This window comes from Epinephelus fuscoguttatus, linkage group LG16, assembly GCF_011397635.1.
Source record: "Epinephelus fuscoguttatus linkage group LG16, E.fuscoguttatus.final_Chr_v1".
Classification (NCBI taxonomy): Eukaryota; Metazoa; Chordata; class Actinopteri; order Perciformes; family Serranidae; genus Epinephelus; species Epinephelus fuscoguttatus.
In genome coordinates, this window is record NC_064767.1 from 34,987,672 (window position 1) to 35,014,077 (window position 26,406).

Genomic DNA, 26,406 nt, shown 5'->3' on the forward strand with positions numbered 1-26,406 from the left:
TCAACACGTAAGAGCAGCGGTTCTAGTCCGAGCTCTCTCCGGATGTCCGAGCTCCTCATTTTATCTCTAAGGCTGAACCCAGACACCCTTAATAGGAAACTCATTTCGGTCATTACCCAGAGCTCATGACCATAGGTGAGGGCTGGTTGTAGATGGAACAGAAAATTGAAAGCTTTGCTCTCTGGCTCAGCTCTCTCTTCACCATGACGGCCTGGCACAGCGCCCGCATCACTGAGGACGCCACGCCAAACCACTGATCTATCTTATGCTCCATTCTACCCTCACTCGTGAACAAGACCCTGAGACAGAGGCAGAGAACCATGGCCTTAAACCTAGAGGTGGTGACTCTCACATGTAAAAACACTGACAGCTTCTCCAAACATCATTAATGCTACCAAACTACTGTCATAGATATGGTCTAACCTTACCTTGCTGTAACTACAGTTGTATGACTTTGTGTACTGCTTTTTGTGTTTGGCAGATGAAAATTTTTAAACTAAGATAGAATTATCTAATTGCACCAAGGCTTGCTGCTCTTGTTTGATGTGTAATTTGATATGTTGAAGATAAATTTCCTGTCATTAAAGCACGTAGTGGTGCCCCTAAATTGTGAAAATAACTTTAGTCAGGGTTGAGTTTCATCCATCCAAACAGTAGAGAAAGTTGAGGGCACAGTATAACCATCGACAAAGTATTACTCACTTTGCTTTTAAAAGTTCTGTACCCTTTGCGGTGTGATCTATATGATCTGAATTGTGGCTTGTCTCTTGTCTGAGTTTCAGCTGCAAATTAGCTGATGGAAAACATGAGAAATGAGACATGAGATTCCTTTTTTGACTGGAAACCTTTTAAACATTTTGTCTATGCATACAGTAATAGTGTTGTTACAACAGCTGCTACCCATATGCCCTGTGCATGTCAGCCCCTCTACCTGAATTAGTCTTGGCTCTGATTTTTACTCTGGATCTCCCTTAAAAAAGCAGACGATTAGACACAGAGATTCGTCTCTGCTGCTCCCCAGGCTTGTCGTCTTATTTCCAAATTTTCAGTATAATGTAAGAGGTGTAAATGATGTCCTGTGGCCCAGGCTTACCTGTGCTGGCTCCGCTTACTGACAGCTGCTGGACTGAGCCTGGCAGATTATCCATCAGTCTGAGGGAGGAGTAAGTGGAGATAAAACAGTGAGGAGAGAAACATTATGAGAGATGCAAGTCAGGGGTAGATAGTAAGGTGGGAAGAACACAGCAGGAGAACAAGATGAATCCAAGTCAAAGCAAACCATAAAAAACAGTGATAACCAGTACATTTATATGTTGTATTTATTAGTATTAGAGCATTGCAATTCTAGTACGTTGTACCATCGCAAGTGTACCTATAATGTGGTAGAGAGCAAACTACTATGAACAACTTTCATTTCAATACAACATTACAAATCAGATTTGAAGAATTATATGAAATCAACATCTCTCAACAGTCTCTAAAATTGATGTTAAGTTTCACCAAGTATTTTATAGCACAACTAACAACAAAAAAAATATTTTACATTCAAAACTTTGGACTTCATTAGAAACTAGATCACTGTTGAAAATAAACATTTAAGTCAAAGTAATAGATATCTAAGTGAAAAAATAAGTCTGATCACTGAATATCACAGTCAGGGATAAATAGCTAAATAAATATATGAATCTGGAACTGAACATCAAACTAACCGTAAAAAATCTAGGTGGGACCCATATTTATTTTTTGAGCTTGTAGCGTAGAAACCTAAGAAATTGTTGGGCGCCAGACAGGCGGACACAAAAATCCTCACCTGTCAAATTTATTTAAAGTGAAGTAAAAGTAAAATAACCCGACTGCTTACTTCTACACTACAAAAGAACAGAAAACACCACAAATCAAGTTGATTAATTAAAGGTCGTTATATTCATTCCTAATTCTAATTAGATCAAGCAGAATCAAATAACTCAAATTTCTTAATTCATCAATGTCACTGCAGTAAACAGAAATCCAATTCAACTCAATAGTCAACCATTTCAGAGGTACTAACATATTATATTCACAATAGTTATATTACATGAGCTGTACATTTCTCTGTCATTGTTATTTAATACTTATACCCTTTTGTTGTTGGTTATATTTATGATTGTTTTATTCAAATAAGCAATTACTATTCCTATCATTACTAATCAACTGGTCATCTGTCACTTGAAAGCACTGTCATCCATAAGTGAGACACCTGACCGTAGATTTGACAGATCTTTCACTGCGCAGAGGATTGTGGGTCAGAAAGGCTGGAAAGGCATGCTGGCTTGCATACTACAAAATCTGAGTGGATGTAACAGAACATCCAGGTATTTTTGGTATACTGCATTTGACACACTATGTAGTGGGACATAGTAAATCTTTTTCTGGCATACTATATAGCAGTATAGTATACTAGTACTAGTATATAGTAGTAGTAGTAGTAGTAGTAGTAGTATGGGTGTTGGAATGCACAGTAAGTCGGAGCCTAGTACACTGTATATGGCTGGACCATGTATTAAATGCTGGCGTGCTTTTAATTTGAAACGAGGGCTTTTAATTTCAATTTATTTGATTTGAAAACAGAGCAAAATAAGTTTAAGTCAGAACCCAGTATATAGCTGGACCACGTATGAAATCCTGGAGGGCTTTTAAATTGCAATGAGGGCTTTTAATCTGAAACAGGGAGTGGCAGCATTCACTTAGTCAAGGATGCTGCAGCTGCAATACACTAGACACAGTTACAAAGCAGAAGGGACCTGCTTTCTCTCTCCTCTCTTTGCTCCAATTGGTGATGTGCGACCCCGCCTGATTGGTGGAGGCTGCCCAGCCGTTGGCCACTATCAGAGCCAAGATCCGCCAATTAAGATTGGGCAAAACGATTAATTGGTCAACCTTTATCTTACACTATAGAACACAGCAGAGGACTGCCAAAAAACAACTGCTGCTTCAGTCAGTTAGTTTGTGGTATTGTGTGACTTTATCATTTGACATGTTTGGTTTGGATTCGCCAAAGTAAAAAAAAAAAATAACACAAACAAATTATTTGACTGAGACAGCTGTAGACCAGCAACTTCCAAGTTATGCAAGCTAGAATACTTTTTTTGTCAATGGGAGTCTGGTGGCTTTGATGAGAGCACAGATGAGGAAGTGAAGCTGTTGACAGTTTACCAGTCAGAAAGGCCTGTCTGCAGTCAGGTTAAGTGGTGAAAATACTCTTAACATAGTGTACCATTGAACAGATTTTTTTTTAAGTGGCTAAAATACATTTTGCTGCTGTTCCCATCCACAGCAGTACACTGCTTTGCTTGTGTGGCGGTACTCCTGCCTGCTTTTCCAAACTGGTACTGTGCCACCCGAAATTGTACGTAATACACTGACTTTGCACAAGCACCTCATACAACCCCACTTCAAAAGATCCAAACTATCCCTATAGGTTTCTGCTGTAGTAAGAATACAAGTGATTACCTACCTGGCCTTGGCCTCCTGGACCTGAGTTGGGTTCTTGAGAACTCTGTCCCAAGGCAGAGACCCACATAACCAGTGAAGAAGACAAAAACCCAAAATCTGAAGGTCACCACGTCTAGATGGAGCTATAAAGAGACAGGAAGATAAGGTGGTCAGAAAAAGTAGTACTATCTATCTCATAATCGTATCTAATACTCAGCTGCCATTCATATTCTTTCAGTCATAAATCACCCGACTCCATCACAAGTTTCAGTGCGTGAAAGCTTTTTTTTTCTCCCCTTCAGACCAAGAGAATACTTTTAAAAAGACAAAATAAAAAAGCAGCAGTACCAAATTCGCTAGCAGTTTCACTCTTATTACAAAGAGTTGCTATATAATATTTTCAAACCATGGATCTTTCCCCAGAGCAGTCAAGGTTGGACACAAGTACCATTTACAGTACTGGAAAGGTGTAGCAGATTTGTGATTCATGAATAAATCAAGAACCGTGCAGCACAGATACTCAATCATCTCTTAAACTGTTTCTCCTGTCAATGAGACATTTTTGTTTGGCCTTAGATGGAGACCGATGAAGATGAAAACTTCATTTACAGTTTGTTTGCATGGATTCAGATGAAACACACTGCCAATGATATTACGTACTGTAGAATAACTAGAGGATGATTATGGTTCCCTCTCCACAAACACAAAAAGCACTTTGGAATTCTCTAAATGACATTTACAATTATTTCTTATTACAGTGGCCGATTTTATGAAACCAGACACCTGTGGCTTTTGACATGATCCTGACACTGTCTGGTAATGGACTTAGTAAATTGATTTGCACTTGCATAGCACCTATCTAGTCTTCCAACCACTCAAAGTGCATGACTACGAATCACATTCACCCCTTCACATATTGGTGGCACAAGGTGTCACCTGCTACATTCATAATTTGGGGTTCATTATCTTGGCCAAGGATTCTTCGACATGGGGACTGAAGGAGCTGGGGGTTGAACTGCTGATCTTCCAATTAGTGGGTGACCTGCTCTGTCTCTTGAGCTACAGCCACTGGTTGTTTACTGAGTGTAAAACATAGAAATGTCTGAGACCAAATTACTACCACATTACAGAAATCAACAATGGTGTGTTGTTGACTCCTTTCGTACTTGTGTGTGAGCCTGATACATACAGACAACCTGCTCTAATGGTCACAACCTGAGGCCATTTTTATGTTCAAACTTGGAAGATTAAAAAAAAAAAACAACAACAACAAAAAAAACCCTCTAATTCTGTATCAATAAGCAAGACTCAAGCCATGCTAGGAGCTCTGTGATCAAATTGTAAGATACATAAAAGCTGAGATACAAAGTTTACTTTTGATGATTAGCAGTTGTGGTGAAGTAAATGTATTAGGAGTAGTGGTTGATATTTTAGCTGTTTAATGCTGACAATGTTAACAGCCAAATTTTAGCAGCTAATGTTTCTCATGTTTACAATATGTTGCGTGTTAGCAAGCTTACATTTTCTAATTAGCACTAAACACGAAGCACAACTGGGGCAGATAGGAATGGTATTAGATTTGAAGGTTAAATTTTGACCTGATGATAGAAGAAATGTTATGGAATCGCCAGCTTTCTCACTGTTCATCCTGAGGGAGACATGACAGTGGCAGTCCATCGAATAGTGGCATGACATTTCACTCTGATCCAAAACTATTAACTATTTATGGTGGTGCTAGGGGAAAAGTCACAGCGTCACCAAAGTGAGTAGGATTCATCCACAACTAATGACCTCTATACATTGTGCAATTTTAGCAATCTTATAAGACTACTGCATGACATACTATGAGACGTGGATCTAATAAACTTTGGTACGACATCAAGTTTGATGTGTGCAGACTGTACGATGGCCGTTTACTACTGAATCGCAAGTTACAACGTACAGTACAGGCCAAAAGTTTGGACACACCTTTTCATTCAATGCGTTTTCTTTATTTTCATGACTATTTACATTGTAGATTCTCACTGAAGTACTATGACTATGAATGAACACATGTGGAGTTATGTACTTAACAAAAAAAGGTGAAATAACTGAAAACATGTTTTATATTCTAGTTTCTTCAAAATAGCCACCCTTTGCTCTGATTACTGCTTTGCACACTCTTGGCATTCTCTCGATGAGCTTCAAGAGGTAGTCCTTGAACCTGTCTCACAGTGCGACGTAAGACCACCATTTTAGAGCCATGACCAAAGATATCGCCATGTTTCTCCCACAATGGTCATCTTTCGTCTGGGACAGCCCAAAATCGCACAGTGTATACTGGCCATAACAGACCAACCAACCAACAATGCCATCCCTAGCGTGATTCCAAAGGGAACTACACTGATACACTGTTCACAGGTACTGGGTAGTACTACTAGCATACATATTTGTAGCTCTATAAAACCTTTTCTGTCTGTGGGTGTGGAGTTGCAAAGAAGTGAGTAACCAGACCTGTGTAACCTGCTCCTCATCTCTGACTTGAGGCTAGAGGATCAAGGCTATTTATAAGCATTACCTGCCTGAATCTTCCACTTAACAATCGGTAGTTGTGATGCATTGTGGGTAATGGCTAAACCAAGTTTTGAACAAGTGACAACCTACAGGGCTGGAAAATAAAGCCAATGTGGAAGTTCCAAAAAGGTAATGTAACCAGGGCATAACCCAGATTCACTGAGTATAGGCATAGTTGTAGCTGTTGCTATTTCAGTGTGTTTTATGTTCATAATAGTTAAGTGTAACATTTTGATCACCTAAAAAATGTATTGTTCAGTGTTTGGTTGTACTAAAGGACCATTTAAGAATAAATATTCAGTTTTTCCTTAAAGTAAATTTTGTTTAATGGTTTTAAGAAAATCCAACAATATCTCTGCTGCATTGATAACGATACTTTTATTTTTTTCATTCCCCCCTCATCATGAATCCAACAATATTACAGGAGTGCAATACTCTTTTAATCCTATTTTAAATCCGCTATTTGGCAGACTTTGGTTTGAGTCACTGCTGTTTCTGCTGTTTTTCTTGCTATGTGCAATAAATGTGAGTAAAGCAGTGACAAATTCTTCATTCTTTATTCATCTAAATTGAATTTAACAGCACTCTGAAGAACCACTGTGCTCAAAACATGCTTTACACCTAGGAATTTAATTATTAAGAGCACTGTAATCAGCTGTGTGTCTGCACTGTAAATGTCTCCTAAGGGTACAAAGGCTTTCCACAGATCATAACCAAAAACACTTCAGCACTGCAGGGATTTGATCAGAAGGGCAGGTGGAACAACAGAATTTAATATTGGGGAATTTCATATAGACATGAAAATTGTATGTATGATACCAGCATGATTTCCCATATACTAAGACTTGTTTAAGGACAAGTCTAGAGTGCGTTTGCGTCTTATTGTGAGTGTGTGTGATTGCAGGGGTCTACATTAATGTGTGAGGTCTATCAATACTTGTCGACCAAGTCCATCCAGAGGGGTCGAGCCCAGGGAGTTTTAGCAGCTCAATACTGTAACGGCCGCCACACGTCTCCAGAGAAATTACCTATCGACTGGCTCCATCAGAGGGGAGAAATCTCCTCCCTGAGCCACGGCCAGCATTGATCCTCCCCAGCCACCGGGCTGGTCTAAAGAGGAAGCGTGGTCACTGCTATACAGGACCAGATTACATGGAATGGGTGGGCAGTAATCTGATTACACAAAAGCACATTGGTGTTATAGGTGTTACAACTTTTTTTTTTTTAACCTGGTCATCATAGCTGGGATCTTTGACATGAGGACAAAATATTAAGACAGGGATGTGTTGCTAAGGAGAGTGCATGATGAAAGGAAACCACTTCAAGGACATAAATGTTGAGATGTGCCTGAATAAAAAACTCTGAGGTTAGCTGGGAACACTAAACTGCTTGGACCCAGCAGGGAGGCTCAACAATCAATGAGGATGATCAGAATGGAAAGGGTGGTTAAAGACTGGATGTTGACACTGAAAGGGCCCTTGAGAAGAGTGATGTTAGCTAATGTCCTTACATGCTGGCATCAGAAACCTTAAAACAACCCAACTTTGAGGGTGGGAACCAATGTGTAGTTTCTAAGGAGATTTTTGTTTTCAATTAATAAAGGTTTGCAATGTGTCATTAATCAAATTCATTACTGGTCAGGGTCAAACATGTGGTCTGCCATGTGTTCAGGCCACAATATAAATCTACAGCTGCAGCTACATGGACAGCATTTCTTCAATCCGATTGAAATCATTCTGAGGAGAGATTCAAACTGAATTGTTTAAATATACTAAATAAAGTGATCCAATAAAATTTGCGTTTACGTGCCCCCAGAGCATTTAATTAGAATGTAACCTTTTGACTTGTGAAAAGTGGTTCTGCTTGCTGTGAAGGACCAAATCTGCTGGATTGAGAAAATTCAATTCATTCAATACATAAAGTGTTAAAAGAGGAGCGGTTCCATCTGTTTATACATTTTAGTAGTATGTAAAGTAAGTGTAACCCTAGATATTTTCTGAAGCTACAAATTACAGATGTCCCCTAAACATCTCACATGCAGACGCTACAATTTACTGTTGTTTCCTTAAAGTCTTATGTGTAGGCCAATGCTAATGGTAGCAGTAGACAATAATTATGTCCAGTGATTCCACGGTTTAGCCTGCAGCAACAACGTCACATTAAGCTGCTGTTTCTTTTTTTAAATAATTAATTTAGTTTTTGTATTTCCTTTATGGTAGAACAGCTGGAGAATGCAGTTGCAGAGTAGGGCTGCTTGTCGGATTCAAACCAACACCACTTAGCCCATAGGGGGCGCACACTCTACTTGGTGAGCTAGAGGTCACATCAGGGGCCGTACAAATGCCATGTTTTTTTGCGCCTTCAAATTCATTGCTTTCAAAGTAAACGCCCAGCAGGCGCATTCAATCGGCAGAGCAATGTCGTCGCTGTGTGCACGTGTTCCTGAGAGCCTACTTTTCAGGGTGTGAGATAAATTGAGTCTGAAACACAGGTCATCACATGTCACACACGTCATGTGATGAGGACCAACTAATCACAGCCAACAGATGTCTTTCCTTTCATCCATAGATATCCATTCATCCATCTTCTAACCGCTTCATCCTCTTGAGGGTCGCGGGGGGGCTGGAGCCTATCCCAGCTGACATTGGGCGAGAGGCAGGGTACACCCTGGACAGGTCACCAGACTATCGCAGGGCTGACACATAGAGACAGACAAATGTATATGGTGACTACGGCCCTGTCAGCATGTATAATTAGGCTGCAGCTGTCTGGGTGCGCAAAGGTGAAGTGCGCTGGTCTTGTCATACAAAGTTTGATGGAGTGTCAGCTGGACAATATGGAGATATTTGCATCTTGAAAGCCGGACTACAAATGTGGATAGACAGGGAGAAACACACGCAAGCCTAAGACGTGGTAAGATACGATATTCCTCACTATATGAAGTGACTGACAACAAGATCCGTATAATGGATTGTAAAGAAATTCATCAGGTTTTCATTTTGTAGACAATTAATCTGTATTTATAGCATGATGGGATGACAGCACAATGTGTGTGGTATCACATGAAAGCTCTAGTCCTGCGCTTTCATGTGATATGCGTGGCATTTCTGTGCCACCCTGCATTCGCGAGTAATCCATCCAAGAGTAATGTGTGTGCAAAGCTGTATGAAAGCTCTGTTATTCATCATTTTAGTGTAAATTTATCTTTTTTTTCGCTGTGAAAACATCGGACTACCGACAAGTGCTTGGTCTTGTCGGAAAGCTACAATTTTGCTGTTTCACGTGATATGCGTGACTTCTCGCTATGACGCACAGTCGCAGAGAAAATCAATAGAGAAGAACAGGTGTGAATTTGGACGCACAATGCGTCATTCGGGCCCATAAGGTTAGCAACCTCAGACGCAACTTGCTGCCACGCTCTCGAAAGTTGGCTTTTCCAAGCCGTTAAAGACGCATCTTGTGTACGGCTTCCAATAAGGCCACCGTTTCAAAAGAAAATAATACATTTATTTATCAGAGCACTCACATGAGAATGAGGTACTAGCAAAAAAATCAGCAGTGGGGGTCTTGTAGAAACATCCATTGCGGCAAGTTGTATATGGCACACACACCAGCAACTTAACTTCCTGTTAACCCCATGCGAGGCAAACAGAAAAACTATATTTATTCCAACCAGAGATAAACAATCAGATTAAGCATTTACATGGTTATTAGACACTAGGGATGCACCGAAATGAAAATTTGTGGCCGAAGCCAAAGCCGAATAATATTAAGCGCTTGGCCGAATACCGAGTACCGAATACTGAATATCGTTGTTTAGTTTTTTATTAGTTTTTGCAGATGAACCCCCTCCAGATTAGTGGTGTCACGGTACCAAAATTGGGACCCACTGTACGATACCAATGAAAATATCGTGGTTCTGAGTAGTATCACGATACCACAGCAAAAATGAGGCAGATGTGCCTTTTGTCATTTATGAAAAGATAAATCACTTTTCTATAATACATCAATGATATTTCAATGGAATAAATTACTTATTGACTTATTCATACTTCAAAAACAGCATCAATGAGTGATGAACATAGGGGGGATCAAAATAAAATAAATAAATAAAATAAGAATCAACCAGCCACCCTCCTCCCCTGACAGTCCCTTCATAAGTAAAGAACAGTCCCTAAAGTGCGGTGAGGTTTGTGGGCCGTTAACGGCTCGTTTCTCCTCTGACACGTCACATACCTGTGTTCGGCTGGCTCAGCTGTTCAGGTACTTCTGGGCAGTTCACACGCCAAGAAGAGGACATTATTGGAGCCGACTTCTCAGTCGCCGGGTAAGCCAATGGCTGCCGTAATTGACAGGAATGCATTACTGTCTGTGTCTGTGACCCCCCGTTCAACCCACAACCAATGGGATTTGCCTTTTGTTTCTGCTGCTGGTTGAAATCTGTAGGCTGCTCACACAGCGTGCTGAATTATTTAAGCCTATTTTGCTCGCTCAAAACTATTTTTAGTCGCAAATGCGAGTGCGTTAATGGACGGATCGCCACACTGCCGACATTTTACTCCGCCCGTCAAGGCATGCTGTTTGATTGTGTTATCAAAACACGCCACTATTATTTGGCCTTGCTTTTAACTTATTCCACCGAATACCAAATGTGTGTTTTTTTGCAATATTCGGCCGAATATATTCGGTTACCGAATATGTGGTGCATCCCTATTAGGCACTAATATTATCCAACTGAACAATTTATCAAAGGTTTATACCCCACCTTCCAACCCAAAAATTCTTTCCAATCTGTGGTTATAATCTCAATGTGGTTACATGAGGCATTTTTAATTTGACTGGGCTATTGTTGTGATTATTAGTGGAATATTAGGCTACATGTAAACACACCTGCTGAATACTTAATCTGACTAATCTGTTCAGTGATTATTTCTACAGACAAAAACAGTGTGTAGTCAGAATATGGAATTTAGGTTGAGGGTGTCTTAAACTGCACAGACTATAAAGTCAGTAATAAAACTACTTGACTGAACTATCAGCAGTCCGTCAGGTTTAAATATGACACCGCCATTGTTAGTTACACTACATCTCAACAACTCTGATAATAAGAGTTGGGTGTGTTTGCCCTTGTGGGTGTAAAGTGTGCATTAAGCCAGTGTTACAATGTGGCTTCCTATTGTTGTAAATAATTGCACAACACTTCATTGCTACTGAGAGCCCGTTAAAGGAGAATAAAGATGAAAAATACATGTGATACTGACACTGGAAAAAGCGGTGCAACTCCCGGAGTGCCGTAATAGATTAACAATTAAAAAGATCAACGACTACATTAAGCGTTGCTGCCCTCTGTGCGTGCTCTGAGCACGTTATCAAAGCTCATAATAGTGTTTTGTGTGTCTGCTCTTCTGGATTTAATGCATTTCACCCTCATATGAGGAAAGACCCAGGACAGTGCAAAGAGATATGCACGTGTGTTCACATAAACAGCTCTCAGAGGCAGTCTGGACATGCTTGAGAGACGCACAATACATAAATACATAACACCCCCATAAGTACACACACGTACACACACACGCACCTTACACGTTCTCTACATGCTTTAGACAGGGAGGTGAGGCGGCGGCAATTGTGTTGTTGTTAATTATCTCTTATTGTTATTCAGATTCCCTAAAGCATGCTGTAGTGTCACACTCTTAACCCTTCTGCTTCACAGTCCTGTCGTCTTCTGTCCGATGGACGCCCACCGAATGGTGGTAATTACACCGTTTAGCTCAAGGTTCAAAGGCCTGCCATTCACCAGCTGCATCACCAAACCTCACCATGGCAACCTGTCAACATCTTTGTGGGGATTGGTGCTATCAGGTCATAGAGGGGCAGATAAGGGTCTGGTCCTCGGTCATAATCTCTATGCGCAGTTGAAAACACTCAAAGATGACAATATCCTGTAAGGCTGTTGGAATGAAATTCGGGAGTTGATACATTAGTTTATACTAATGAAATGCTGAAATTACTATTCAAATGTGTATATTTTGTGTGTGTTCTGACAGCAAGTGAGCGTCAGGTTATCATACTACATCGAACACCCTCCGACCACACAGAAACCCTTTAATATGCACTTACTGTACTTACCAGCTTTGTGCTCGGGATTAGACTGGAGACATATTCACGTAAGAAGTGGGTTGAGTATGCTACTTGCTGTCTTTCTACATTTGTGCTTTTAAAACACAACAGATTTTATGTTGTGATATTTACTGGAAATGCCATACAACAGCAAGTAGGTTGTTATTAGTGGTGATGGTCATTTAACTTGATAATACTACTATAGCAAACCAGACCCTTTCAGTCCCTGCCAGCTGAAGAAAATCCTCTTCTCTGTATTTAACTGAGGGCGGGGCTTTGCTCGTCCACACCATAGACTGTATATAAATATGACCGGCATGACAGCATTCCAGAACTCAAGCTAAAACTTCACAATCACCATGTGTTGGCTGGCTGCAGTACAGCTCACAAACCCCACCCTTTCTACGTTAGTGGATGGGACATGAGCCAAACTATAAACCTAAAGTAAAAGTCAAATAAAGTTCTCCTAAAGATGGTTTCTGTCATTTTCAGTGGTTCTTACCACACTGATGTTTGTTCAAGTGTTCATATTTTTAGGTTTGGTTTGAATTAGTTTGATGCTATAGAAATGGTTTTTGACATCATGATCGACAGTATGCCAATCGGTGAACTTGCCATCGATGACGCTGCTCACGATTGGTCAGACAGGTGTTTGGGCGGGAACTCAACACCGCCGGAGATCACCACTACATGGCCTCTGACTTCAAATGACATCACCATTCTGGCTCCATTTTTGTACAGTGGGGTTAAGTGTAGACACACAGGAGAGGAGACACAGGTGAAGTGGACATCACTCAGGTTGACAACAACCCGTTACATACGTGCAATAAAAGCAAGTGCCAAGGGTTTAAGCTAATAATGGTGATTGGCAAAAATTGTCTGTGAACTTATACAAATACCTTAATTTTAATGCCATAAAAGTTGGGAAAGTTGGGAAAGAAATTCAAATGGGGTTATAGAGGAAAAGTCTAAATTTTTCTAATATCCAGGGCCGGTATTCACAAAGAATCCTAAGACTAAAAGTAGCTCTTAGTGATGTCATTCTAAGAAAAATCTTAGAATTCCTAGAATTCTAAGATTTTTCTTAGAATTTTCCCTTGGTAAGATAAAAGTTATTCACAAAGCATCTTAGGCCTTAAGAGAGCTCCTAAGGTGAAAAACTGTTAAGAGGAGGGAGGAGGACTTTTAAGAAGCCTAAGAGTGTCTTAAACAGAGAAGATGGCGGAAAGACAGAGAGGAAGGAGAGATATTCTCCGTATATAGAACGACAGTGATTTAATAAGACGCTACCAGCTTGATAGCGCAGGGATAATGTTTGTGGTTGACCTCATCAGGGATTAACTTACTTTTCCCACCCAGCGTAGTAACACAATAACGCCCGTTCATTGCTTGTGCGTGAAAGGAGAGGGAATGACGCATTGATTTGTCGGGCAACGCGCTCCCAAGTCTGCCTCTTCCTTTGTGCCGTGATCCCGGGACCAAATTTCCCTCTTAAAACTCCTTGTTCTCCTCCACGAGCTGCACAAACAGCAGGCACTGCTCTTCTGTCCAGTTTGGCTTTCTCATTCTTTTTTGTCCATTTCATTGGTCATTCTCCCAAATCAAACCGCTTTTTACAAGGAGGCCAACAATCACAGTAATTGCTGACAGCTGAGTCTGCGTCTACCATTAATATCAAATAGATTAAGTAGCCTAGTAAAATTACCAGCATGGCGAGTAAACATAACAATAAGCAAATCAATAGGCTATAATAATCAGCATGTGAATGAGATAGCCTACATTCAAACATTTGGAAGCTGTGTAACAATTAATTTAATTTTGCTGAGTTTCATCATCATGACATAAAATTATTTTCATGATTACACATTTCTTAATAGCCTACAGTCTAAGTTCTATGATCGGTTCATTTCACTGTCCATTCATTACTAGGAGTGCTTTTTTTTTTGTAACAACCAATCACAGCTTTAAGAAGACTGCGTCATACCTAGCAACGGGGTCAACCACACCTCCTCACTAAGATAAAAGTTTCTGTCCCCTCCTTGCTCAGAGTTGTTCTCAGAAACTTCCTGAATCACTCTTAAGCTAAGATTCCTTGCTAGGAATTTTTAGGCTAAGTTAGGAGCTCTCTGAGCGGACTCTGAGAATCTTTGTGAATATAGGCCCAGAAAGATAAATATTTTAGTGTTTTCTTCCCATAGCTAGAAGTTTGTTGAATTCTTTGAAGGACTGGTGTACTACAGGAATGGATCTGTGTTTAAAACAATGATTAACTCTGTCAAGCTTGCAGCATTGTTATATCTCCAATTAAAGCACTTGGTAGAAAGACAGATGCTTACTTTTACTTTATGTTCTTTCATGTAAAGTAGCAAAAAGGTGTATCACAATTTTCACAGCTCACCTTTCTCCCACTCTTTTAAAATCATATTAAAATTGACATGGCTTCCATTTGATATTTACTGCTGACAAGACATTTTCTGCCCCTCTTTTACTTATTGATCATGTTGATAGAAACACTACCACAGCGATTAGGCAGTCCGAGCCATGCTAACTCACAATATCGAACTGGAGGGTAGTGGAGTTGGTCGGTGTGGAGCTCATAGAGGTTATCTGTGGCTCGGGCCTCCCTCTAACCAAACATCAAAGCCCTTAATTAATGGGGGATGAATACACGATGCAGGTTATGACTTCAGCTAATTAGGGAATTGTTAAACAGAGACGGTACTGGGGAATTCAGCAGGGGCCGCAGATGGGGAATCGATGGTCAATGAAGAGAGGGAGCATGTAGGCAATTTGCCAGTTAATGTGTTCCCAATATCAGCCGAGAGAGGCAGAGGGCGGCGGGGCGGAGAGACGAGACTCTTTTACATGTATTGACAAACAAAACCTGCCAACTAAAAGGACGGAGCTTACGGCAGGGTTAATATAGATACTGTAAAATACCTAAATACTGGGAACTGTGAATACCTGTGATTCTTCCCACACACTCTTAATACCAAAATCACTAGAAGTAAAATCAGGACTCTGAAAAAGACATACAGTATCAATGGGTATCTTTGTCCTGGTGGTTGTGTGTAGGTTTATTGCTGGTGGTGTCCTGGCAATTCACCTACAAGGACATATCCACTCCAAGTCAGCAAGAAAACACCGCCAAGGAAAAAAACACAAGATGAAATTTGGAGACAAGATTGTCACTTTGGAAGTAACCTTCTTGAGTTGGCTTACTCAGACTGCTTAAGTTTCATGTTTAATTTGGCTGAACTTTAACGGGAAATTTTGCACTTAAAGAGGACTAAGGACTTTGTCCCAAATGTTTTACAGTGTAGTCGTGCTGTGAATGAATTGCTTTGTGGCAGGTATCCTTTTAAAATGGAACATGAACTTAAGCTGCAGCCGTGAGCTTTGGCTCCGGTTAACAGAAGGCAAAACTATTAGCAACATTTTCTCTCCATCTGTGAGACGGTTTGGCGACATGTGTTTTATTGCATTTACTGTCAAACTCTTTTAGTGACCCTTTTTTGATTAGCCAGTCTTCCTGTTTTGGGTTGCTTTGAAGTTTAGGTAGCTGTTGCCAATGCTGACATAGCAACTTTTTCTGCAGGATTCACTGCATCTAGCTTTCACCATCTGAAGGGATGTGCACACACACCTGCACTTGTAGAACAGCCAATAGCAACGCCCTCTCTCTGAAACAACCTGTGATTGACCAATGTCTCCCATCACAGCCTAGCTTTTCAAAAGCCTTAGAACAGAGCTGAGAAAAGGCACAGAAACCAGAAAAAAAAAATTTCAGGCCACTTAAATTATAAGATACTCAATGTTGTTTTTTGCCCAATGACGCCAAAATAATACTGCCAACCCCAGCCTGAACTCAATGTCACAGTGAAACTTAAGGTAGAGCATCCTTATCTTCTGCAATGTGGCATATTCTGTGTGTAACAAATGTATATGTGCAACGTTTACAAGTCACATGGCTTCATATACCAGCTGACAGATTCCCTGAGCATACGTTAACAGTTTTAGGTGAATTTTTTGCTTTATGGCTGGCTTTTTTTCCTCATGTGTTTATCTGCGTTCGAACTGGAAGGCTTACCAAGTCCTTTGTGAGCATCAATGCTGGTGTACTCGATGGTTCCGTTGTGGCCCTTCTTGGGGTTTTCCTTGTATTCTTTGTGGACTCCATCGGGACAGTATCTGTAGGACAGTCCGTAGTCTGCTAGGTAGACCTACAGGACACACACACACACACACTGCATCATATACATAAAGTGTGTATAAAGTGTGTTAGACAAGAGCACACTGCTATGCTAACAATTCCATCAATTTAATTTGTTACAATTAAATCATAAAATATGATTTTAGTGAAATGCAGGTGTCAGTTCCATCAATCCATTAAAAATAGTATAATATGTGAGTGTTTGGGATTGGGAACTTTCTGAGCCTCTCATTGCTGGCCAGATGAATAATAATACATACAGGACAATTAGTGATCTACAGTGGACTAACCTGTTCAGGGTCTCTGAAACCCAACATGAGGTTGGCAGCTTTAATGTCTGCATGGACATACTCGTTCTCATGAATATATTCCAGTACATCCACCTGACACAGGCCAAACAGAGAGAACACACACAAAAACAAGAATGACAATTATAATGAGAAGAAGGCTGTAATGACACAGAAGTGAATGCACAGTGTCAGAGGTGTGAGCTCTTAAAGATCTTAAAGCGAGGTCATTATCTGTTAAAGTGGCCCTTAAGCTCCAACTCCACCTTGCTTCTTTATACAACAATTCATTAAGTTTTCTATGAAAATGATCTTACCAGTTCTTGACCAAGCTGGAGAACAGTAGCCTTCTTCAGTCGACCTTTGTTGCGCTCGCAGACTTTCTGAAGGTCACTGCCCAGTCTGTCCATAGTCATGAAACGATACCTGGGTGGGAGAGGAAAAGATCAGGAGGTCAAAATCAATTTTTTTTTCCTGATTCTGAATAAAACCCCATCTCCTACCTCCTGACACGGAGATGGCTTTTTGACTGCAAAATAAACCAAAAAAGGTTAAAATCAGACATACCAGAAATTAGAGAGTTTAAACGACCATGCAATAAATGCTATGGTGGAATGTCATCAGAAACTGCAACTTTTCCCTTGTAGATAATGGAGGGATGAAAGTCAAAACGATTATAACATATATTTTTAAAAGAGTTTAGCATTAAGTAAAACAATCAGGATGGATGGATGGATGGATGGATGGATGAATGGACGGATGGACGGACGGACTGACGGACAGACGGATGGATAGATAGTTAGAACACCACTTATAATTTTTGAAGCATAAATGCAATAGCCATAAGTACATAGCAAATATTAAGCTGTAGACAATCTATACCACAGTCACATGACTTAAAAGTCACCACCACAACAACAAAGCTGTAAAACCATGCTCAGCACAGTCCCGCGTGATGATGCTCTATAATCTCATGTAGCCACTTGTTAGCAACCGTCTTTTTTAAGACATGTAAAGGCTTGAAAATTTACATGTGGGTTATTTAGTGACACATTTTTTGTGGTGGAACAAAACGTGAAAGTCTCTTAATCCTGTGTTAACCTCAGACCTTATTTCAGCCAACTAACAAAAACAAACAAACATTGACTTTGAAATGAGGGAACTGGGAGGGCTAAATTGCTAACTCATTTCCGGGTTTTAGGACTCATTCCTGCACCACTCTATTAGAAAATAAAAACTAGAGTTTGAACTCCTGAACTCATTCTGAAGCCTTCTTCCAAGGTAAAAATACAAAAATATAATTCACCTGAAACAGGATGAGTCAACACATAAGAAGATCTTTGGTTAAAATTCTCACTTGTGGTCAAAAGAATTACACAAAGGCAAACCACTACAAACTAACCTTCAAAGTTAACTCTCACCCACCCAGCTGTGACTGAGAATGTGACTGCCTTCAAATCAGAGTTTAAAGCAGATAAATACACTCTTATGAAGGCAAAACCACCCTTGTAACATTTTTGATTAACTGTTAGATGGAAATACATCCCACCAGACCCCAGAATTTACTTGAAATTTCTTTGAAAGTACTGAGATTTTCTCCAAACAATACTGTTCCAACAACTTCGTCCATTTGATTAGTGATGCCAGTTTAAAACTAGAATTACTACTTTGCAGTTTAATGCCTCCACAAACCTGTTAAGTTGCAGTTTCAGTTTCCGTTTATGTCTGTGAAAACAGGAATGCTTCACACACATCTTCCCCACGACAGCACACAAGATCTATACAGTCAGCATAGTTTCAAGATGAGTGTCACCAATTCAGTATCTGACCAAATGTATCCCCTTCTGTTCCTGAGATATGACATTAAATAGTGACCAGAAAGTGTTCTTTGACCTTTTGGGTATAGGGTTAGGGTCCCTACACTGTTTTATCCTATAAGACATTTGTGTGAAATTTTGTCATAATTAGCGTATGAATTCTTGAGCTATGGCCAAAAACATATTTTGTGAGGTCACAATGACTTTGACGGTCAAATTTTAATCAGGTCTTTCTAGAGTCCAAGTGGGCATTTGTGCCACATTTAAGGAACACCTCAGGGCCTTCTTGAGATATTACATTCATAAAATAAGATGGACGCAAGGTCACAGTGACCTTTGACCATTTACCACAAAATGCTTATCAGTTCATTCTTGAGTCCAAGTAGAGGTTTGTGCCAAATCTGAAGAAATTCCCTCAAAATATTCTTGAGATACAGCATTCATAAGAATGCAACAAGCAAGGTCACAGTGACCTTGACCTTTGACATCTGACAACCAAATTCAAATCAGTTCATCCTTGACTCAAAGCTCAAGCTGTTTTTAAGATATCATGTTCACAAGAATGGGACAGATGGATGGACAGACGGACGGACGGACGGACGGACGGACAGACAGACGGACAATGGGAAAAAATAATGCCGCTGTCATATCATTGGCGTGAAGGCATAACAAACCCACAGTAACACTGTAAAATGCAGAGAAAATGATGTTGTTTTTACACTCAAAAAGGGAGCAGACATGTATTGCAGTTCTCATCTTATAATATACTGAATTGTCCAGCAAGTGCTGGCTTTGTCAATACCTGAGTTCATTATATTCAGCCAGTCCTGATCCCCAGTACGTTGGGATGCCCAGGAAGTCCAGTTTCCTGCTCCTCTTCCATTTTTGCACTGGAACACGATCAGAAGAGGGATAATTGCCATTCCGTGTTCATACATTTCTGCTTTTATACTCCTGCTGTGTCTGGAAAAAACTGAATTACAGGAGTCAAACCAACAGCTAAACTGAACTCAAAACCATGGCTGTATTGAGAAAGGACCACTTTGTTGTTCTGACAGTCAGTCTGAAGGGAATGGTTGGCAACTAGAAGAACTTTTGATGTTACTCCCAACACTTTGAGAGTCTAATCATTCCCTAACCTTGACTGACCCCCAGTCTAACATTCCAAGAGGAGTCTGAATAAAAGCCCCAAAACTCTAAGAAAAGTAGGGAAATGTTTTCTCCAGAATTCCAATCTGTCCTTGTAAGTGTAATAATGCATGCATACAAATATCAATCTTACACTATTGAGGGTACAAACACACAACTGCAAACACACACACAGAGGCCCCAGACAAAGCAGTGGGCCTGGCTCAGGGCTCGATGGCGGCTGGCCTGACTGGCGCTCAACCAGACTGGCAGGTGGTCAGGGGCTCAGCGGAGGCCCGGGCATCATTACGTGTGAGTGGCTTCCTCTCTCTTGCACCTCTCCAAACGAAGGCGTTGGAGAGCTCAGACAAGCACGGAGAGGGGGGCTAACTGCCACTGAGGTGCATGTTTGCTTTGGCTTATTATTAATTACTGTGCTGCAGGCAGCAAAGCCTCTGTGTCTGCGGCCACTTCATCAGTCAAACACACTCGTGCTCCAGTGAGCTGCCGGGACGCTGGACGGGTGGTGCTACTCACTGCTCTCCGGTTTGGCTGCCCTCTGGTAGAACTTGAGCTCGGAGAACAGGGGGCCATTCTCATGGTACTCCTGCACATAGAAGCATATTATTACCAGTTTCATTATAATGCGGTAAAGAAGCACAAGGCGAGACAAAAATGTCAAAACATGTCTGAACATTCATCACAAATTGGGGGTGTGAGAAGTTAGTGTCCCAACTAATAAGCATCAACCCACTTGTGTAAATAAAACTGGTTGTGCATTCTGTTCCTTTATAAAGCTGTCTCTGTTCTCACATCCCTTAAATCAAAGATGGATGAATCAAATTCCTCGATGGTTCATGGCACCCCAACACATGGCACATAATTTTGATTCAACTAAGTAAATAGAGACCACTTCTCTCATTCCTTTGTTTCCCCTTCCCTGAAAACAAGGGCGTAAATACAAGTAAACACTAAGTACTCAACACAACACAATACTCTCTGACAGAATGAGAGAGACAAATGACCTTGCATACAAATCTAAGTGCAATTACTTGTATATTTAATAGTTGTAGAGTGAGTCAGAAGCCATTAACAGCTTTACGTGCAATTTATTTTTTGAGAACTTACAGTAGTTCATGGTCTATGTAGGAACATTAAAAATAGATTTGGATTTATCCTCAAAAGGTTTCATTCAAACTTGAATTTGAATAGGGCCAGTTAAAAAAATGCAGTCCTCCAACAAAAAGTTGAACCAGACTCAACTTTCGCTGCAATGGCAATCAAAACTTGAGCAATCAAATACGTTTAAAGTCACATTCCTGGCTGTATACTTCATCATGCAACATCAACAGCGAATTTTTTCTGTTTACCTGGCAATTACAGCTTTTCTGTGGTTGTAAAATCCTGTCTCAGTGTAATACAAATCACTGGCCCTTTTTACACCTGGTATTAACATGTGTCCTTGGTGAGCAGATCACAAGTGGACAGCTCTAAATACAGGTGTGGATGCACCAAATGCGTCCTCAGTGGATCTTGAGATCCTATTGCTCTAATCATATTCAGAGGTGGTCTGGGCTGCATAGGGCCACATTCTTTCACAAGTGTGTATGCTCATGTATCCTGGGCCACACTGAAGGGCTGCCGACTCAGATGACGTACTTGCTTATTGACTACCAGCCAGTAGTAGCGGCTTGGGCTTGGCGATGTGGACAAAAATTCATATCCCGGTTTTTCAGGCTAAATGGTGATACACAATATATATCCTAGTATTTTCTGCTATGTGGGCTACATGTTCAGTTGCAGACTGATCCACAGCTAAAGTCCCCTGTTGTTTTTGCTGCATGTGTTTTTCCACAGCAGGGCAGGTAAAAGAAGTTTACCTGTTGGAGGTGAGCTGTTTGCAGAGGTGCAGTAAGAGCCTGTTGTCTGCAGCTCTTCATCAATATCTCAATGTGGCTGTTTCTGATTTTAGTCTTCCTCCCTGCCATATTATTAGACTTGTCTTAATTGAAAAAGAGCCACTATTAAAGTTGCGCAAATTCATTAATAAACATTTTAATTCTTATATAGTCTTAAATATAAAAGTTCCCCGTTAATTTGTTACATAAAAACTTTTATTGTGAAGCAGCAAAATAAGGAAATGTTGAGTTTTCGAGCAACAGCTTCACACAGCTTCTAATATGGCTGATAGTGAACATCAACAGTAAAATAAAGCAGAAATCTAAAGTAAAAACAGGACACAGGAGAGAAGTTAAACTCCAAACCACAGAGATTCAGTTAGAAGCTACAAAAGAACTGAACACACAGAGACTTTTAAAGACACCTTTCTCTGTGGTCTCCTGCAGACAGTGGTGAGTAGAGTCTCACACGTGGCTTGTTTGGGGGTAAGAAACGGGATGGTCTGAGGTTGGCTGCGGTCGGTGAGACGCCACCGCCACCAGCTTGAGGGCGGGTGGCCCGGCTTTTGGACCTACTCCGGAGAAGGAGTTGCTGCGCAGCTCTGCGTGGCATCGCACGTCTAAACTATAACAGAAACAGAAATCGCCACGGTATGGCTTTACTGGACGTGGCTAAAAGTTACAGAGCAAAAAGCCCACAGTACTGTAGGTGTGATGCTGCGGTAACTTTAGGCCTGTCGCGATATGCAGTAAGTCAGTTAGCTGCACGGTAAATTAAAAGGGAGACTGTAACTTTTCCAGCCGCGATTAATTGCCATTTTCATGCGTGTTTGTTTTCCTCATCTCTCTCTCCACCAAAGAGACTGGATAGCAAGAGCGTTCACTGCCGTGCATCGTCTGGCAGCCAGGTGAGATGGTTCAATAGCGTAATGAACGGAGGGAAAGCTCTTGTCATCGAGTGTCTTTGTCTCTGTGGGGGAGGCGGGGCTATGGGCTGCACACACACTGTGATCTTCGTGAGGAGGAGACGAGGTGGAGAAAAAAACAGAGAGTTGAGCGCAAAGGCCCAGACACACCAAGCCGACAGTCGGCCGTCGACCAAAGTCAGGCCGTCAGTGAGCTTCTGTCGGCCTAGTTTTTGCGGTGTATCCCGCACCGTCGGCACTTCAGCGTCGGCAGCTTTTTAGCCGATTGAGCATGTTGAATCAGCAGTGGAGCTCATTGGTGAGAGAGATCACTCTGATTTGCTATTCAGATTTTATTTCCTCGCCCCTGTAGCAAGTGAATCTGCCTGTAGTGAAACTGGGGCTAACAGGTGCTTCCTCCTCAGGCTCCACTTCACTCAGCTGCCAGACAGACCCGCTGCTTCTTCCCACTTTAACCTGAATAACAAACCGGAGCGTTAGCCACAGCATAACCAGAGGGAAGCACAGCCATTAGCCTCCGCTAGTCTCTGAGCTAGCCCCGGCTCTCCGTTTGGATCCAACCGGAGCACCGAGCCCTGATTTGCTGATTCTCAGGTTAAAATGGGAAGAAGCAGCGGGTTTATCAGGCAGCTGAGTGAAGTGGAGCCTGCGGAGGAAACACCGGGACCGTCTGGATGTAATAGTCTGTGGAGGTGCTGCGGTGCTCTGCTGCACAGATAGGAAACCCCTTGGCTGACAGGATGTACCACTCTCTCACTCTGCTCTCTCTCATGCAGGCGCAGAATGTACGTGCTACTTGGCCGTCGGATGTAGTCCGTGTAGTGTGTTCAAATGCAACTGACACAGGGCGATGTAAGGTGACGTGGGGCGACATAGACGATACAACAGTTGGCTTTAGTCGATGCTAGTTCTTTGATGTCGGTTTGGTGTGTCCACACCTTTAGAGAAAGACAGGGAACTTGTTCCTAAACCAAATGCCACAGCCCCTGTGTGGGAGTATTTTGGATTTAAACCAAATGACAGAGGGGAGCCCAGTAATTTGACGAGCCAGTGTGCTGGGTTTGTTCTAAAACCATCTCAACAAAAAGAGTGAATACGACCAACTTAACTGCACACCTGAGAGTGAGACTGAGAGTCTATTTTTTTGTATTTATTTATTTATTTCAATATTTATACGTTATTTCGGATATTTAAATTTTCTTTTTTGCAGTCCTAAATATCCTTGTTAAATAAATGTTTATTTCTCTTTAAAAGGGTGTACTTGCATCAATATGCCTTTATTATCATTATATAAGTTTAAAAAATGGTCTAAAAACAGCAAAATTACAACAATAATAAAAATGGTCTTAAAAAGCACAAAATTACGCAATATTATCGCGATAATTTCTGACTCAATTAATCACCCAGCAAAATTTGTTATCGTGACAGGCCTATGTAACTTTAATCATCTCACAGACTGATTTAGCGTAGCTTGTGTTGCACTATAGACTAATTAACAGACAGATTAAACAGAGGAGCAGCTCTGTGTCTCTCTCAGTATTAATGGAGAACCTGTGAGTGAGTGAGGGGGGCGGAGCTGTGCAGAGAGTGTGAGGGAGGAGAGATGAACACTGGTATGCGTTATGTGGTGCAACTTGACCTTTTATTGATATATACAATATTGTCTAAATCTCTATCTTGCTTGAAAATATATCGATATATTGTAAAAAAACGATATACTGCCCAGCCCTAGTAGCGACTGTACCCCAGAGGCACTCTCATCTCATTAGGGTTGTAACAATCCATCGATGCGGATTGATATATCGATTTAATGATCAATGATCCAATATCATCAATGCAAAGTGAAAACATCTATCAATATCGTCATCTTTCGCATAGTCTTTTATTTTGAAAGTCTGTGTCACTGTCAAACAGCGGCAGGCAGATAGCAAGCAGCCAAGAGAAACACGATGAGGAAAACGTTATTTACGTAAGGGATAATGTATAATGAGCCGGTGAATACTGGGAAAATAACTCCCGACAGGGGAACAGAACCCTTCATTCCCCTGAAGGGAGTTATTTTCCCAGTATTCACCGGCTCATTATACATTATCCCGCTTATTACACGGCTAATTATCAGTTAAATAAATAATGTTGTCTGCCTCTGCGAAGTGCATTAAAACCAACCAGATTCGACAACTTTTGGTGAAAGTTTTGTACTCACCCAGGCTTAGTGGACTGAACCGAGGCATAAAACTCTCGTAAAATGTCATTAAGCATGACTGCCGAGTGTGTATTCAAATCCGTCTTCTTTTGTTTTTGGCAGAGAAAGTCCGTAGGTATTCTTTTTCTTCAGCGGCATCTGTTAAAATCAGCCACTTCTGTTTGTTTTTTCCCTCGGAAGTTGTTTGACAGCTGCAGTGTTGCAGGGCAGCATCCCTAGCAACGCTGGGCTACATAGCAACTGTGTGGAATGACCATTGCTACTAGCAGCGGTCATTACACAGTAATATCAGACCGCAGAATGCTGCTACTGACCAATCAGAATACAGCATTTAATAGAGCCGTGTAATAATTGGGAATAAACCAGCGTATGTAAACAATGTTATGAGATAAAACACGACGTAATGTTACCTGCCTGGACGAGCATCTCACTCCACTAACTTCTTGCTCTAGCAACATTAGCTGTTCTGTTTCAACACTGTTCGGCTGAAAAAACATGCATAAAGGCTGAAATTCAACCATGCTGTTCTGTCAGGAGATGCAGTGACTTAAACCACCGGTGAGTAAGAAAAATAATAACGTTACATGTAATTTGTTAAGCTATGAGTAGAGGAAAAAAAGTCAGTTAGGCGCTAGGCTAATTTTTGCAATGTAAACATGCTTAAGCTAATAATGGGTGATTGGCAAAAAAACTGTTGTTTTGTCTCTGAAACTTGACAGTTATTACTGAGCTGAATGTGATACTTTTGTTGAATGATTTTGTTGTTAATCCATGTCTTATGGCTCTTTGGAGAAGTTTTCCTTCAGGTCTTTATGCCAGATATTCCTGATGTTTTATGAAAAAGACGATGGTTTGGGTTAAAATGAAAAGATTTCTTCCACAAAGGTCTCTCTGACAGAAAGCCCTGAAGGTTAACTTATCCCATTTGCTGTTTTACTTGTGTTAGTGGAGTCAGTTCATGTGAACTTTACTGCATTTATTATTCATGTGTTGTTTATGTGTTTTATGGCCCAAAGTAAAAAAGAATGGTGCAGCAGCGTCTTCTGTAACAGACTGCATTAAATAGGCATTTAATATTTAATATCAATCGCAGACCCCTGAATCTTATCGACTCAGAATTGTATTGTAGCAGACTTTGTAATATTGGAAAATATCATATCTTTGTCCAAAGAAGCGATATAATAGCGTATTGTGATGAAACTTTACACCCCGATTCAACATCTTTACGATTAACGCAAGCCAACACCGCAGCAGCTACAGAACGATAGCCTGGTGTTGCCAGACCCAATTCGCAAAACGCAAATGGGTCTGGACACAGAGTGTACATTTCCTCTATTCTCGAGGGTCGGTATCAACGGCTGTCACCCAAAGTGCCCCTTCACACAACTGGAAAGACAGAAAACCAATCAGAGTAAACAAAATGTGTGACGTAGGCTAGCACAACGCCACTGCAAACAGACCAGCAAGCTGCAGCGGAGATGAGCTGTGATGATGTCTGGGAAAGAGTGTTGCCGTCTTTGCGGATTTCCTCCTCACTGTGGACTTTGTTGAATGGCTGTGATTCTCAGCTTGGTCGCTTCCCTGACCTGCTCCTCCATGAGAGCAACTAGCGGAGAAATAACTATAACCACTGGGTTTTCACTGAGTCCCATCTTTTTCCCGATCAACGGAGCCAGTTGGTAAATTAAACTTTTACCAAACCCCGTAGGAAGGACAGCAAACACATCCCTTTTTTCAACAAAAGCTTTCAGTGCAGCCGTTTGCTCTGCTTTTAAAAAAATGTACATTCC

The 26,406-nt window shown here is 41.0% G+C and overlaps 1 protein-coding gene across 2 annotated transcripts in view; it reads right to left on the minus strand.

The window, feature by feature from the left end:
* Positions 1-26,406, minus strand: part of vrk2 (VRK serine/threonine kinase 2) — a 40,045-nt gene that overhangs the window by 8,359 nt on the left and 5,280 nt on the right. For both annotated transcript variants that reach the window (XM_049600625.1, XM_049600624.1), the window contains exons 4-10: positions 20,127-20,196; positions 19,264-19,351; positions 16,962-17,070; positions 16,648-16,740; positions 16,235-16,367; positions 3,494-3,614; positions 1,094-1,152 (exon numbers count right to left, since the gene is read on the minus strand). In XM_049600625.1, the coding sequence (XP_049456582.1) occupies positions 1,094-1,152; positions 3,494-3,614; positions 16,235-16,367; positions 16,648-16,740; positions 16,962-17,070; positions 19,264-19,351; positions 20,127-20,196 (673 nt within the window). The remainder of the gene's footprint in view (positions 1-1,093; positions 1,153-3,493; positions 3,615-16,234; positions 16,368-16,647; positions 16,741-16,961; positions 17,071-19,263; positions 19,352-20,126; positions 20,197-26,406) is intronic.